Source organism: Carassius auratus, unplaced genomic scaffold (assembly GCF_003368295.1).
Source record: "Carassius auratus strain Wakin unplaced genomic scaffold, ASM336829v1 scaf_tig00027159, whole genome shotgun sequence".
Classification (NCBI taxonomy): Eukaryota; Metazoa; Chordata; class Actinopteri; order Cypriniformes; family Cyprinidae; genus Carassius; species Carassius auratus.
In genome coordinates this window covers 255,444-268,549 of record NW_020525570.1, presented here as the reverse complement: position 1 = coordinate 268,549, position 13,106 = coordinate 255,444, and the positions used below count along the sequence as shown (strand labels likewise).

Below are 13,106 nucleotides of genomic sequence, written 5' to 3'. Positions count from 1 at the left end.
CTTTGGTGCAGGTGTTGTGTGGATGAACAAAGTCGAGTGCAGAGGGAATGAGATTCACCTGTGGGACTGTCCTCTCTCCCTGAATAACCACACTGACTGCTTCCGCAAAGAGCACGCTGGACTCACCTGTGCAGGTCATGACAAACACTGAGGAATAATATTAATTTTAGATCATTTTATGTATTCCCAATTGTTAATGTGTTTGTGTCCGTTTTCACAGACTTGTCAGATTTGTCAGTGTCCACTACTCCTGCCACAACATCGTCAGCTTCTCCTCCAGTTTCTCCTTCAGTGCGCTCAACATCAGTCTCTCCTTCACAAACTCCTCCACCAGTGTCTCTCCCAGTGCTTGTGATTGTTCTGGGAGTTGTGCTCTTACTGCTCTTAGTGCCACTGCTTATACTGATTCAGCAGAACAGAGTGATGAGGAGAGGTAGGAGAGATCCAGAGACTGTCATATTGTGTCTTATTCAGTGTGTGATCAGTCATGTGTTGTGAACTGACAGCAGGTTTGTCTGTCTACACTCACAGCTCTCTCTAAGAGGAGACACAGGATGAAGACTGAGGCCATTTATGAGGAGATTCAGCAAAGACACAATCACTTCACTCAGAGGGGTGAGACATGAGCCATCAATCTCATTTAATACCATTTATAAGAGTCTGTCAGACAGTAGATGTTCATCTATTATTAGTCCTGTTAAACCTCCTGCTTCAAACCACAGAATTCCTGACAGAAAACCACAGAGCTGCAGGTGCATGTTTGTGTGTGTGTGTGTGTCAGACTGCGTCTCTTCCTGAGTGTATTTCTGGATGGCAGTGATGAATGGGTTCATGTGAGGATACGTGTGTGTGTGTGTGTTTGTTTGGTAACAAAACATTCTGGCTCTTTTTTTAAAATGCAAGTAATTTACATTTTTGTTGTGTTGTCACTAACACAATGTCTGTTTGTAATGATGAACATGTTTCTGTTCTGCTCTTCTTTAACAGGGAGTCTCATCTCTGAAGAACGGCATTCTGGGTATGAAGATGCTGATGAGCTTCTCTCAGGTTAGAGTGCTGAAATATATTCAAAATAATACCTAAAAATAAAATTTTGATGTTCAAACTAAATGTAATTCACACTCAAAATCACACAAATATAATTCTTCTAGTAAATGAAATGTCACCAGTGACTCAACTGTTCATAATACTAAAACATTTATCTTATTAGAAATAGTGTTCAACACTGCATATTATGATGTCAACAATGGCAGGTCTCAAGACCTGCAAGAGAATATATTTCATTTTGTTTAAAAAAAAAAAATCCAATATGCCCAAATATACCACAGAGATGAAGCAAATCACACCGGGATACTATGATGATGTCATCACTGATGGACTCAAAACAGATCGTGAGACAGGTATCACTCTGTTATTCTGTAATTTGATTAAATATTTAAAATACATAAAGCAGGGATGTCCAGTCCAGCTCCTGGAGGTCCAAGAGTTTAGCTTCATCCATCTCTAACACACTTGTCTGGATGTTTCTATTGAGTGCTTCTCAGGTGCATCCTTTGTGCCCTTCAGTTGCCTACAATCCTTTGCACAGATTCCAATTCACGACAAATTAGTTAAATGAAAAAGATGCCTTCACCTCAAAAAAAAAAAAAAATAATAATAAAAAGGTGAAGGCATTATATTTTTATTTGTTTAGTTGTAAAAGAATCACATAATGCTAAACTATGTGTAGTGTAAACCAGTGAGAGACCACAGACGGTCATTACCTGTACTGAATTAAAAGAAAGTTAATAAAAAAATTGTTCAGTATAAAGTATTATTCCAATTATAATTCTAGTAGTATTTTAATCTGTGACAGAAACATTTATCATATAGCCATGTGCACTTAGACCATATCATTCTAGCCTTGAATCCTCAGAAGGACTTGACTAGGAAGGATTTGTCCTCACTAGGATGTGTATTTCATTTGAGAAGCACTTAGTGAATTTGAAGACCTTGATTACTTTGGTTCAGGACAGGTGTGTTTAATTAGGGTTGAAGCTAAACTCTGCAGGACAGTGGCCCTTCAGAAACAGGTTTGGACATCTCTGATAAAACATATTTTTCTCTCTCTTAGTGCTGATATGATGATGTGGCATTTGTTCTGTTTATATCTTTATGTATGTGTAGTGGACACACTAGATCGTTATGATGATGTCATCATTATTGGACAGAACTTTCAAGGTGTAACAAGTGAGTTACTCTTATATAAGTTTTTATGATATATTGAACATGCATTTCTACATTTTACATTACATTTACATTTATTCATTTAGCAGACACTTTTATCCAAAGCGACTTACAAATGGACAGTGGAAGCAATCAAAAACAACAAAAAGCAATGATATATAAGTGCTATAACAAGTTCTATTATTCAACTATTAATGAATCATCATGGCTTTATCAGATTTAATCTAATAGTCTCAGATGGTCATGAGGAGAATGAGATAAATTACACAAGCTGTGTTATACATTACAATGCGGGGTTTTATTTCTCATGTGTATCAGAGGGAGATCAGGAGGAGTATGATGATGTGAAGAACAGCAATGAAGATGAGAGAAACCTGTTAGGTATATTTTTTGTCAGATTTTTATATAATCTACTTTTAATCGTAATGTCACTCATTTAAACCCTATTTAAACTAAATCGTGAGTATAAAAATGAATGTTAATTTGCTTGTTTTTTTTTTTAAAACAGACTATGATGATGTGGGGGAGGAGTCAAATAAAGAAGGAGGGGCCATATGACTCAATGGCCACACCCTCTACCTCTGTTTATGAAATCATATTACAGTTACTGGAGCTGCTGGGAGCTTCTCATATTGCTACTAATGCATCAGTGCCTTATGTTTTTGTTTTTTTAAATATCTTTGTATGAAAAGTAAGATGCTTTGCAAAATTCAGTATCAAAAATGTTTAATATTGTATTTTAGCATTTGGTCTTTTATTAACATTTTGATATCAATGCTTTTCACCTAATAAACAAAAGATATCATTCCAACATCATGTCACAAAAATACTTTTAAAAGAGCGGTTAGAGAAAAGAAGAAATTAATGCTAAAAAATGTTTAAGAAAATATTTGTAGGCACTACTGTACTTTTAGGCTACTGACAGCATTATTTACCTAAATATAAATGATAAATGATAGAGGAGCACCATGGGGGCAAGCGAGTGCTACCTGAACACAAGTCGCGGTCTGATCAGCCGCGGCTGGGTCACCTGGGCGAGGGTGTCTGATGTTGAAAGACCCGAAACACAGGCTCCAACCACCTACTCCATGAACTACAGGTCGGCGAAGATCCACAAAATCCGGCAGGAGTTGAAGTCCCTTAAGAAGCCAGTGAGGAGCAACGCTGATTCATCCAGTAATGAAACAAGTGAAGTAGGTTTATGAGTGAGTCATGGAATCAGTGATTTAAACTTTTTCATCATTTTAATATAAAAAATTGGGGTATTAAATATATTATATTTACACTACCAGTCAAAAGTTTTGGAACCATAAGTTGTGTAATGTTTTTTAAAGAAGTCTCTTCTGCTCACCAAACCTGCATTTATTTGATCCAAAGTACAGCAAAAAAACAGTAACATTTTGAAATACTTTTACAATTTAAAATTACTGCTTTCTACTTGAATGTATTTTAAAATGTAATTTATTCCTCTGATGCAAAGGTGAATTTTCAGCATCATTACTCCAGTCTTCAGTGTCACATGATCCTTCAGAAGTTATTTTAATATTCTGATTTGCTGTTCAAAAAACATTTATTATTATTATTATTATGTTGAAAACAGTTGAGTATATTTCTTTTAGGTTTCTTTCATGCTAGAAATTTCAGAAGAACAAAATATATGTGAAATAGAAATATTTTGTTATAAATGTCTTTATTGTCACGCTTGATAAATTTAAAGAATCCTTGCAAAATAAAAGTATTAATTTATATACTTGTGATAATAATAATAATTATGTTTCTTGAGCAGCAAATCAGCATATCAGAATGGTTTCTGTAGATCATGTGACACTGAAGACTGGCGTAATGATGCTGAAAATACAGCTGCACATCACAGAAATAAATTACATTTTAAAATATAATCTAATAGAAAGCAGTTATTTTAATTAACTGTAACCCGTCCCCTCTGTGGGACACCTACATTTACTTCACTATATTACGATTAAATCTAATCTAATCTAATCTTGACAAACTATATATCGTTGGAAAGGTCTCAGACTCCCAAATATATATTTTACCAATGTTTTTTGTTAAAAATTATGTAGGAAAAGTAATAGATTAATTTATAACAAGAGTGCACCTTCAATAATCTATATCATAACAGGAGTTCTGACCTTTGTTAAAAAAAAGACTCCTTCATTGCCATTTTCTCTGTCACATTTTAGAAATCATCTCTCCATACCTTTTTCTTTTTTTTGTTCAGCTAATGAATATTAATGTTAGATCAAGCCACTTAAAAGGTATATCTGTAGCTGGTAGAAATATTATCATATCCCAACTAGTAGATGACACTGCACTATTCTTGAAAAACCATTATCAGGTCCCAATTGCTCTTAAAGTAATGGAGGCATTTTCTAAAGCCTCTGGCCTTTGTTTAAACAGTAATAAATGTGAATTGTTATCTATAAAAGACTGCGACTTACAACAAATTGCTAATATTCCAGTGAAGGATTCTGTTACATACTTGGGGATTGTTATCACGAAGGATCAAAAATCTAGGTGTAAGGTTAATTTTGAATCTATTCTTCAGAAGACTGAGGCAAAACTGAATCATTGGCTTTTAAGGGATTTATCCCTAAAAGGTAGAGTTTTGTTGTGTAAAGCAGAGGGACAGTCAAGATTAGTTTGCAGCCACTTCACTTAGTGTCTCTAAGGAAATGTGTAAAGATGTTGATACTGCTTTGTTTAATTTTCTGTGGAGAAATAAAACACATTACATTAGAAAATCTACAATAATGAATACATATGAATCAGCAAGATTGAACTTTCTTGATTTCTGTACTCTAAACAATACTTTTAAAATTAACTGGATCCGACATTTCACTCTAAATCCAAATTCTCAGTGGAATTTTATACATAATTTTGTTTTTGTCCATGTTAGGTGGTCTTAGATTTCTCTTGATTTCCAGTTACAAAATTGATACAATTCCTTTAAGCTTAAACTTTTATAAACAAATGTTGCTGGCTCACGTGGATGTGGGCCGTACGTCATCTGCATGTTCTTCTGTTCGGCAGCTTGGACGAAAGTGAAGCGCGCTTCTGCCGCCTAGTGGAGCGGATGGTTAACTGTTCTTTAGTTTCAACCAAAAAGGACGACTAAATAAGACAATAATAATAATACAAAATAAATAAAAATAAAAGCTCCCCCTTTCTCAAATCCCAACCAACGTGACTTCATCAGATTCGTTAAATGAACCACATTTGCTCTCACCTGATGCGGTAAGAAAGAGAAAATGTTTTGAACTCAAAAGGCACGTGGTCATAGTTCAAACACACGTACAACTTCTTTTGTATGCATTTATCTATTCAAGTAGATGTTTTTTTGTCTGCAGTTATTAAAAATCTGTGTCGTGTTTGTTCAAGTTACTGTATGTCTGTGGTTGCAGATTCAAGCAGTATTTATAGCAAAGCTTGAATACCATAGTTCAGGAATTATTTGTTTAAATGGTTAAAGTGTGTCAAAATCCCTGTTGACGTCTATAATCTAAAACTAATTACTGAGTTAACGACTAAACTCATAAATTGTGTCTAATATTGGCTTTTACTGATTAATACAAAGGCACATGCATGAGATCAGATCAGTGTATCAGCTAACATGCATTAATATATGAAAGGTGCAGTTCCTGTATATCTTTTGTAGAAGCGCTTTGTCCCTTTCCTGTTCATTTAATTGTGAATGTACTTTATAAAGTGTCACCGTGATATGGGGAATGCACCGAAACATATTTACTATTTCCATAAATGCAAAATATTTCACAGGCACACTTATACTTAATAGCTGAGTCACCGAACACTTGTGTTTGCGTGTTGTTAGTGGTAGATCATTTCCTGAAACTCATTCTGCGCCTTACATTATTACGCCAGCAGGTGGCGACAAATTACTGTCTTTATGAACGAGTCATTGGAGTCGATTCGTTCGAAACACTGCTTCGTTCAGTAACAAAATAAGTGAGACATTCAGAGCGGCCGACGCAAACATTAACAGAACTGTATCATTATTTTGTTGATGGCTCGGACAATAAGTCTATCATAATTTTTTTGATGGATCGGACAATAAGTATTAAATAAGCATTCCGTTATTGATTGACATACCTTTATTGATCAAAGCAAAATTATTTATTTTTGGCAATGTAGACAAATTATATGAGCTGCAAACAGTTAATAAACCATGTTTTTACTCTTTAAATACAACATTTACTGTATGGAATCATGCACTTAAAACAACGCAACATATAGAATGTTTACAGAAAGGCACTTCATAATGGACCGCTTGATTACTTCTTGAAAAGTTGGTTAATTAGTTTTTTTCTTGACTACTTCTATATCAATGACAACTTTCTGGTTCTTCTTAATCCTGGTCCTGCACCTTTTGTTAATGGGACACACTCCGTTGAGTTCATGCAAATTATGATGCATTAAATCAGGTGAGAGAGAAAAACGAATATGCAGTACTGGACCAGAATCAATGCAGATCTGATTGAAACAGTCCAATTTCTGTGAATGAATAGTTCAAACAAATGAACGGTGTACACTGAGCAACACCAGGCTACATTTCAGCCTCCATCCATACATTAATACATATAGCGTATAACTAATGTACATGAACCTTGTACTTGCTTAGTTTAATAACTTGTTTCTGCCAATATAAACATTATGTATAACATGGACACTATTATTGTAAAGTATTATCCATCACCAATATCTTTTGCATTTTAAAAGATGCATAAATTAAGCAAAAATCAAACAAAAACTCTTGACACGCTAAATGACTTCATTCCAATATCAGCTGGCATCCGCTAAATAAAAGCAACACTCTTTGTTTGCATTTAAGGCATAAAACACACAAAATATAAGTTTTCTAATAAATGACTTAATTGGCAGGTACATCTTGCATGCAGAACTTTCTCAGGAAAACAGCTGGTACATTTTGATATAAAGGTTTTTTTTTGCATTATTATAGATCCTTTTCATTTAGTGTGCATGTGGAATATATGAGAGCATCTTGCAGGTGGTAGCATGGTTTTAATTTTGACTTTTTAACTGCTTGGTTTCAGGTGACATCCTTCTAGAAGGTGAAGCGCCTGTCACTGGAATGGCCCACCTTGTCCAGGCTGGGGTTGCAGGCGAACTGAATCATGGGAGGAGGTCCGCACATGAGGATGAGTGTGTCATCTGCGGGTGGAGGAAGATGGTTCTTCACCATCTCCTCATTGATGAAGCCTTGGCTGTACTCCCAACCTAACGCATAAAGGTGATTACTTCAGCTTGTCAGATTCTGCTTGATTATCAATGTCTGGTTGATCTTGATTAAGTCACTTAATCTGAAGTGTTAGATTTGGCTAAAAAGCATCTGTAAAACATGATATTCTTACCATCTGGAGCCCTGTCAACAGTGAACCACAGCTTAAAACGATTCGGGTGATTGACCACGATCTCTTCTAACTCAGGACGTAGGAGAATGTCTTTTTCGGTCTGTTGGAGAAGACAAAAAGAGTAGTGGGTGGGAATAATTAGTTTTGAATACTTTCCATAAAAAATAAATAAATAAATAAAAACACTGAACCAAACACATTGGTATTTCTGTGCGCAATTGCACTTTTATAATAAAATATATTTTTTTGTTCATAATTAGTGTTTTGCTAACCTGGTTTGCAAAAAGTAAGTAACACATGGTCTCATCCTTTGGATCTTTCATGATTGCTTGGATTATCTGGAGCATAGGTGTAATGCCTAAAAAAAAAAAAGATGAGCTAACAAGAAAATCCTTGCAATTGCTATTAATTATTATTTTATTTTTTTTATCATGTGCTTACCTGTTCCTCCAGCGATCATGCCAACTTGTTTTGCAGTTTTCATTTCAGGGTTAGATTTCTTATCAGGCTTGATTGCAAATGATCCTGTAGAACAGGTTACAAGTACAGTAAGTCAATTTGAAAATAATGTTATAACGTGTTAAAATGGTCACATTATATTTTCAGAACATTATCCTTTCCCTTGCAAGCAGTGGTTTCATAGCTTCTTTCTGACTCACAGTGGATTTCAAAATGACAAACCTTTGCCTTTGTAAACCAACAGTCCACTTGGTCCCCTGAAATCAATTGTGTCACCAATACGAAGGCTCTCCAAGTATTGGGACATCTTCCCACCCTCAGGAAACTTAGGATGGACATTTTTGTAGTATATCTGAGATAAACGAGAGGCAACAGTGTTTAAACTAGAAAAAAAAAAAATAGCATTTTTAAACATAATTCTTTTTGTTTAACACTTGTATTTATTGTATGTTATACCTTCACAACCAGATCAACAAAGCCCTTGTCGTCATCACTAGACACAGGGGTGTAAGGCCTCACCACGAGGTTGCCATCAATTCTGGCAGACAAGTAAATGTGCTGTCCTGCATTTGGAACGCATAAACAATATTAGCACATAGACAGTCAAATGCACAGTGATGGTGTACAGGTGCTGGTCATATAATTAGAATATCATCAAAAAGTTGATTTCACTAATTCCATTCAAAAAGGGAAACTTGTATATTATAATCATTTATTACACATAGACTGATATATTTCAATTGTTTATTTCTTTTAATTTTATGATTATAACTGACAACTAAAGAAAATCCCAAATTCAGTATCTCAGAAAAATAGAATATAACTTAAAACCAATACCAAAAAGTTGCTAACTAAAAATTATGAAAATGAAAAGTATGAGCATGTACAGCACTCAATACTTAGTTGGGGCTCCTTTTGCCTGAATTACTGCAGCAATGTGGCGTGGCATGGAGTCGATCAGTCTGTGGCACTGCTCAGGTGTTATGAGAGCCCAGGTTGCTCTGATAGTGGCCTTCAGCTCTTCTGCATTCTTGGGTCTGGCATATCGCATCTTTCTCTTCCCAATACCCAATAGATTTTCTATGGGGTTAAGGTCAGGAAAGTTTGCTGGCCAATTAAGAACAGGGATACCATGGTCCTTAAACCAGGTGCTGGAAGCTTTGGCACTGTGTGCAGGAGCCAAGTCCTGTTGGAAAATGAAATTTGCATCTCCATAAAGTTGGTCAGCAGCAGGAAGCATGAAGTGCTCTAAAACTTCCTGGTATACAGCTGCGTTGACCTTGGACCTCAGAAAACACAGTGGACCAACACCAACAGATGACATGGCACCCCAAACCATCACTGACTGTGGACACTTTACACTGGACCTCAAGCAACGTGGATTGTGTGCCTATCCCCTGATATCCAAAGGAAATGCTAAATTTACTTTCATCAGAGAACATAACTTTGGACCACTCAGCAGCAGTCCAGTTCTTTTTGTCTTTAGACTTCTGACGCCGTCTGTTGTTCAAGAGTGGCTTGACACAAGGAATGCAACAGCTGAAACGCATGTCTTGCATACGTCTGTGTGTAGTGGTTCTTGAAGCACTGACTCCAGCTGCAGTCCACTTTTTGTGAATCTCCCCCACATTTTTAATGGGTTTTGTTTCACAATCCTCTCCATGGTGCAGTTATCCCTATTGCTTGTACACTTTTTTTCTACCACATCTTTTCCTTCCCTTCGCCTCTCTGTTAATGTGCTTGGACACAGAACTCTGTGAACAGCCAGCCTCTTTTGCAATGACCTTTTGTGTCTTGCCCTCCTTGTGCAAGTTGTCAATGGTCATCTTTTGGACAACTGTCAAGTCAGCAGTCTTCCCCATGATTGTGTAGCCTACAGATCTAGACTGAGAGACCATTTAAAGGCCTTTGCATGTGTTTTGAGTTAATTAGCTGATTAGAGTGTGGCACCAGGTGTCCTCAATATTGAACCTTTTCACAATATTCAAATTTTCTGAGATACTGAATTTGGGATTTTCCGTAGTTGTCAGTTATAATCATCAAAATTAAAAGAAAAAAACATTTGAAATATATCAGTCTGTGTGTAATGAATGAATATAATATACAAGTTTCACTTTCTGAATGGAATTAGTGAAATAAATCAACTTTTTGATGAAATTCTAATTATATGACCAGCACCTGTATATACTGCACTCACCAATAGGAAGTCCAAGAACATGCTCCGGTGATTTTAAAGCAAAGCGAAACCTTCTTGTGTCATGACTAATAATCTTAAAAGAGAGATAGAAAGTAGAATTAAATTAGCATAAAGAAACAGATTTACATGTCTCTCTATTTCTCTCTCTCTCTCTCTGTGTGTGTGTGTGTATATTGCCTGATACAAGTTAAACCACGACATTTTAAATGATCCTCACTTCTTTGTCCACAAGACGTAATGGATACTTCACATCAGGGTCTTCAAGGGTAATGGCAGGTCTTCTTTTTATGCCAAAGAGCCTCCGGATAAAATCAAACACGAACTGAAAGCTGCCAGAGATGAGCTACGGAAGGTAAAATAAAACGGTATTTTCTAAACGTGCAGTAATGTACCAAGCATGTTCATGTGCAAAATTATAATGGGCGTGTGCTGCAAAACTGTGATGGGGTTTAGACTGTCAACAAACCGTCAAAATAGAGTTGATAAACATCCTTTCAAGCGATGAAATCGCATTTGAAACGTGTATACATAAGATTAGAGTATGCTATGTTGTCAACGTAACGTACAGCTGCATGCTGCAAAAAAAAAAAACTACGTGGAAAAACGACGTTCTGCAAGCACTTATTTAATATATAGATACTCACGTTAAAGATGAAAGACATTTTCTCCTGTTGTGTTTAGTGAGACACTATCATGCAACGAAGACTACAGACAACGAATAACTTTACTAGAAAGTAAGATCCCTATCAAAACGTCAATCGCTTCCTGGATAGGGAGGGGCTAAGTGCTAGTGCTGGTGCTGGTGACGTAATCGCGTAAAGATTCAAATCCTTTGTGAATCGTTGGATTCGTATTATCAGTAAACGAAGCTTCGTTACGTCAAAACTGTTCGAAACCTTTTGTGTGTTGTCAACTTGGCGATTTATACTTGGGATTTTGTTGCTAGGTTTTAGCAACTTTTCAGACTACCCTAGCAACTTTTTTTTTCATAAAGCACTTAGCAATAAATGTAGCTATTTTTAGTTTCAAGTTTTTGGCAACTTCTGTAAAGTGACTAAAATGATATAAAAGCACATATTTTCAACTAAATTACACAAAAAGAGGAAACCGCACAGCTAGCCATCCAAGCAGCACATCAACAAGAGCTGGTACAAACATCAAATGTGCATTAAGTTGCTAGTTTTATTTATTTTCACTACAAAAGCATAAAACACAATATTATACCTTTCACAAAAAAATGTGATGGAGAATTGCCGAAAAAACCCTCAAGGGGCTTAATTGGTGGCAATATCCATAAAAACAATTATATTTAATACATTTAAAACATATTATCAAACAGTTTAAAGTTAGGTTTAAAACACAAACCCATAAGGAAAATTCAAATAACTTAGAAACAACAATTTTACTCTGTTTAAACTGTTCTTTAGAAACCTCAATAAGTGATGTAGGAAGACTGTTCCATACCTTTGACCCTCTATATAATACACTAAACTGTGTTTGAGTCGTACGAGAGTAGGGAGGCCTGATAAGACAACCACTACGAGTTGGATAGTGATGAAATTCATTATTAAAAAGAGAAAAATTACAAAGATGCTGGGGAGATAACTTTTTTATAGAACTATAAACGAATAAAGTAATTTGAAGTTGATTTACTTGATAAACAGTAAGAATACTTGCCTGAGTAAACAGTGATTGGGAAGGTTGTCTACGATTTACACAAAATATTATTCATAATATCTTCTGAAGTAGATTCCAGTTTAGTTGGGTGGGTATTAGCCCAAGCAACATTGCAGTAATTTATATGTGGGTACAACATTGAAAAACACAACATGACTGAAACTTTTTTGTTAATCAGGTGCTGTATTTTACCTAATATACCGACATCTTTGGTTATTTTTGTACTTGTGGCACTAATGTGCGGTTTCCAAGATAAAGAGTCATCTAGTATAACACAGAGGAAACGAGCAGATCTAACATTGTCAATGAAGATATCATCAATTTGGATTTTCATTGAGGAATTAAATGAATCAGACTTGGTACCGAACAATATATAACTTGTTTTTTTTTTTTTTATATTTATACAGTTTGTTGGACTGGAACCAAGTAGGTAACTTGTCAAGTTCTTCATTAACTACTTTTATTAAAATGTCAGGGTTTTTATGGGAGTAAAATACACTTGTATCGTCTGCAAATACAATTTTAGAGAGTTTATTTGAGACATCTGGGAGGTCATTAACATATAATAAAAATAACAAGGGACCCAAGATGGATCCCTGTTCCAACTGGTCAATAATATTTTTGACACATTTATGATACAGCATGTTATTAGCTTGTATAAATAACTGTTGTTCATTTAGGTACACTGTAAGAAAAAAAATATGTAGAAACACTGAAAAGGTACTAGTCTTTTTCTGCCAGGATGTTAAGTTGTATCCCTGTGACCTTAAAACACAAAATACAATGTGGAATTTATAACACAGGAAAAACACCTGTGAAAAATAAATACGGATTGTTCCTTCATATTAACAGTCCATTGTATTGTATTTCTACAGACTTTTGTGTAGCATACTAACCATAGACAGTAACTACCAATAGGGCTTGGGCGCCGCGTTGCATTCTGGGACGTGGCGGCCATGTTGATGGCCTCGCGAAAGTAAACACACAGCAAGTCGAACGAGAAGAAGCAGAGTTGGGAGAAAGAAAAAAAAAGTTAAAATCGCGAAAAGTTTGTGGGGTTTACAGGGATACGCTAAACAGGGATGCCAGGGACCGGTATGTGGACAAACGCGGCACTATTAACGGTTTGGATCCATATG

At 35.7% G+C, this 13,106-nt stretch overlaps 2 protein-coding genes and 1 long non-coding RNA gene across 3 annotated transcripts; 2 read left to right on the top strand and 1 right to left on the bottom strand.

Moving 5' to 3' along the window:
- Positions 1–15: 15 nt before the first annotated feature.
- On the top strand, positions 16–772 carry LOC113079086 (scavenger receptor cysteine-rich type 1 protein M130-like). The gene is made up of 3 exons (XM_026251283.1): positions 16–134; positions 230–433; positions 532–772. Exons 1-3 carry the CDS (start codon positions 23–25, stop codon positions 624–626), a joined length of 411 nt encoding a protein of 136 aa, XP_026107068.1. The 5' UTR covers positions 16–22; the 3' UTR covers positions 627–772.
- Positions 773–1,329: 557 nt separating this feature from the next.
- Positions 1,330–2,745, top strand: LOC113079088 (uncharacterized). Its single transcript, XR_003281662.1, has 4 exons — positions 1,330–1,400; positions 2,167–2,229; positions 2,545–2,607; positions 2,735–2,745. It is a non-coding gene; the product is annotated as an uncharacterized LOC113079088 (long non-coding RNA).
- A 4,494-nt stretch (positions 2,746–7,239) lies between these two features.
- Positions 7,240–11,073, bottom strand: LOC113079083 (NADH-cytochrome b5 reductase 3-like). Its single transcript, XM_026251277.1, has 9 exons — positions 10,935–11,073; positions 10,508–10,633; positions 10,291–10,363; positions 8,550–8,656; positions 8,316–8,445; positions 8,076–8,159; positions 7,907–7,992; positions 7,635–7,734; positions 7,240–7,500 (listed from the first exon to the last, which is right to left on the bottom strand). The coding sequence occupies exons 1-9, from the start codon at positions 10,950–10,952 to the stop codon at positions 7,328–7,330; spliced, it is 897 nt and encodes a 298-aa protein (XP_026107062.1). The 5' UTR covers positions 10,953–11,073; the 3' UTR covers positions 7,240–7,327.
- Positions 11,074–13,106: the final 2,033 nt, after the last annotated feature.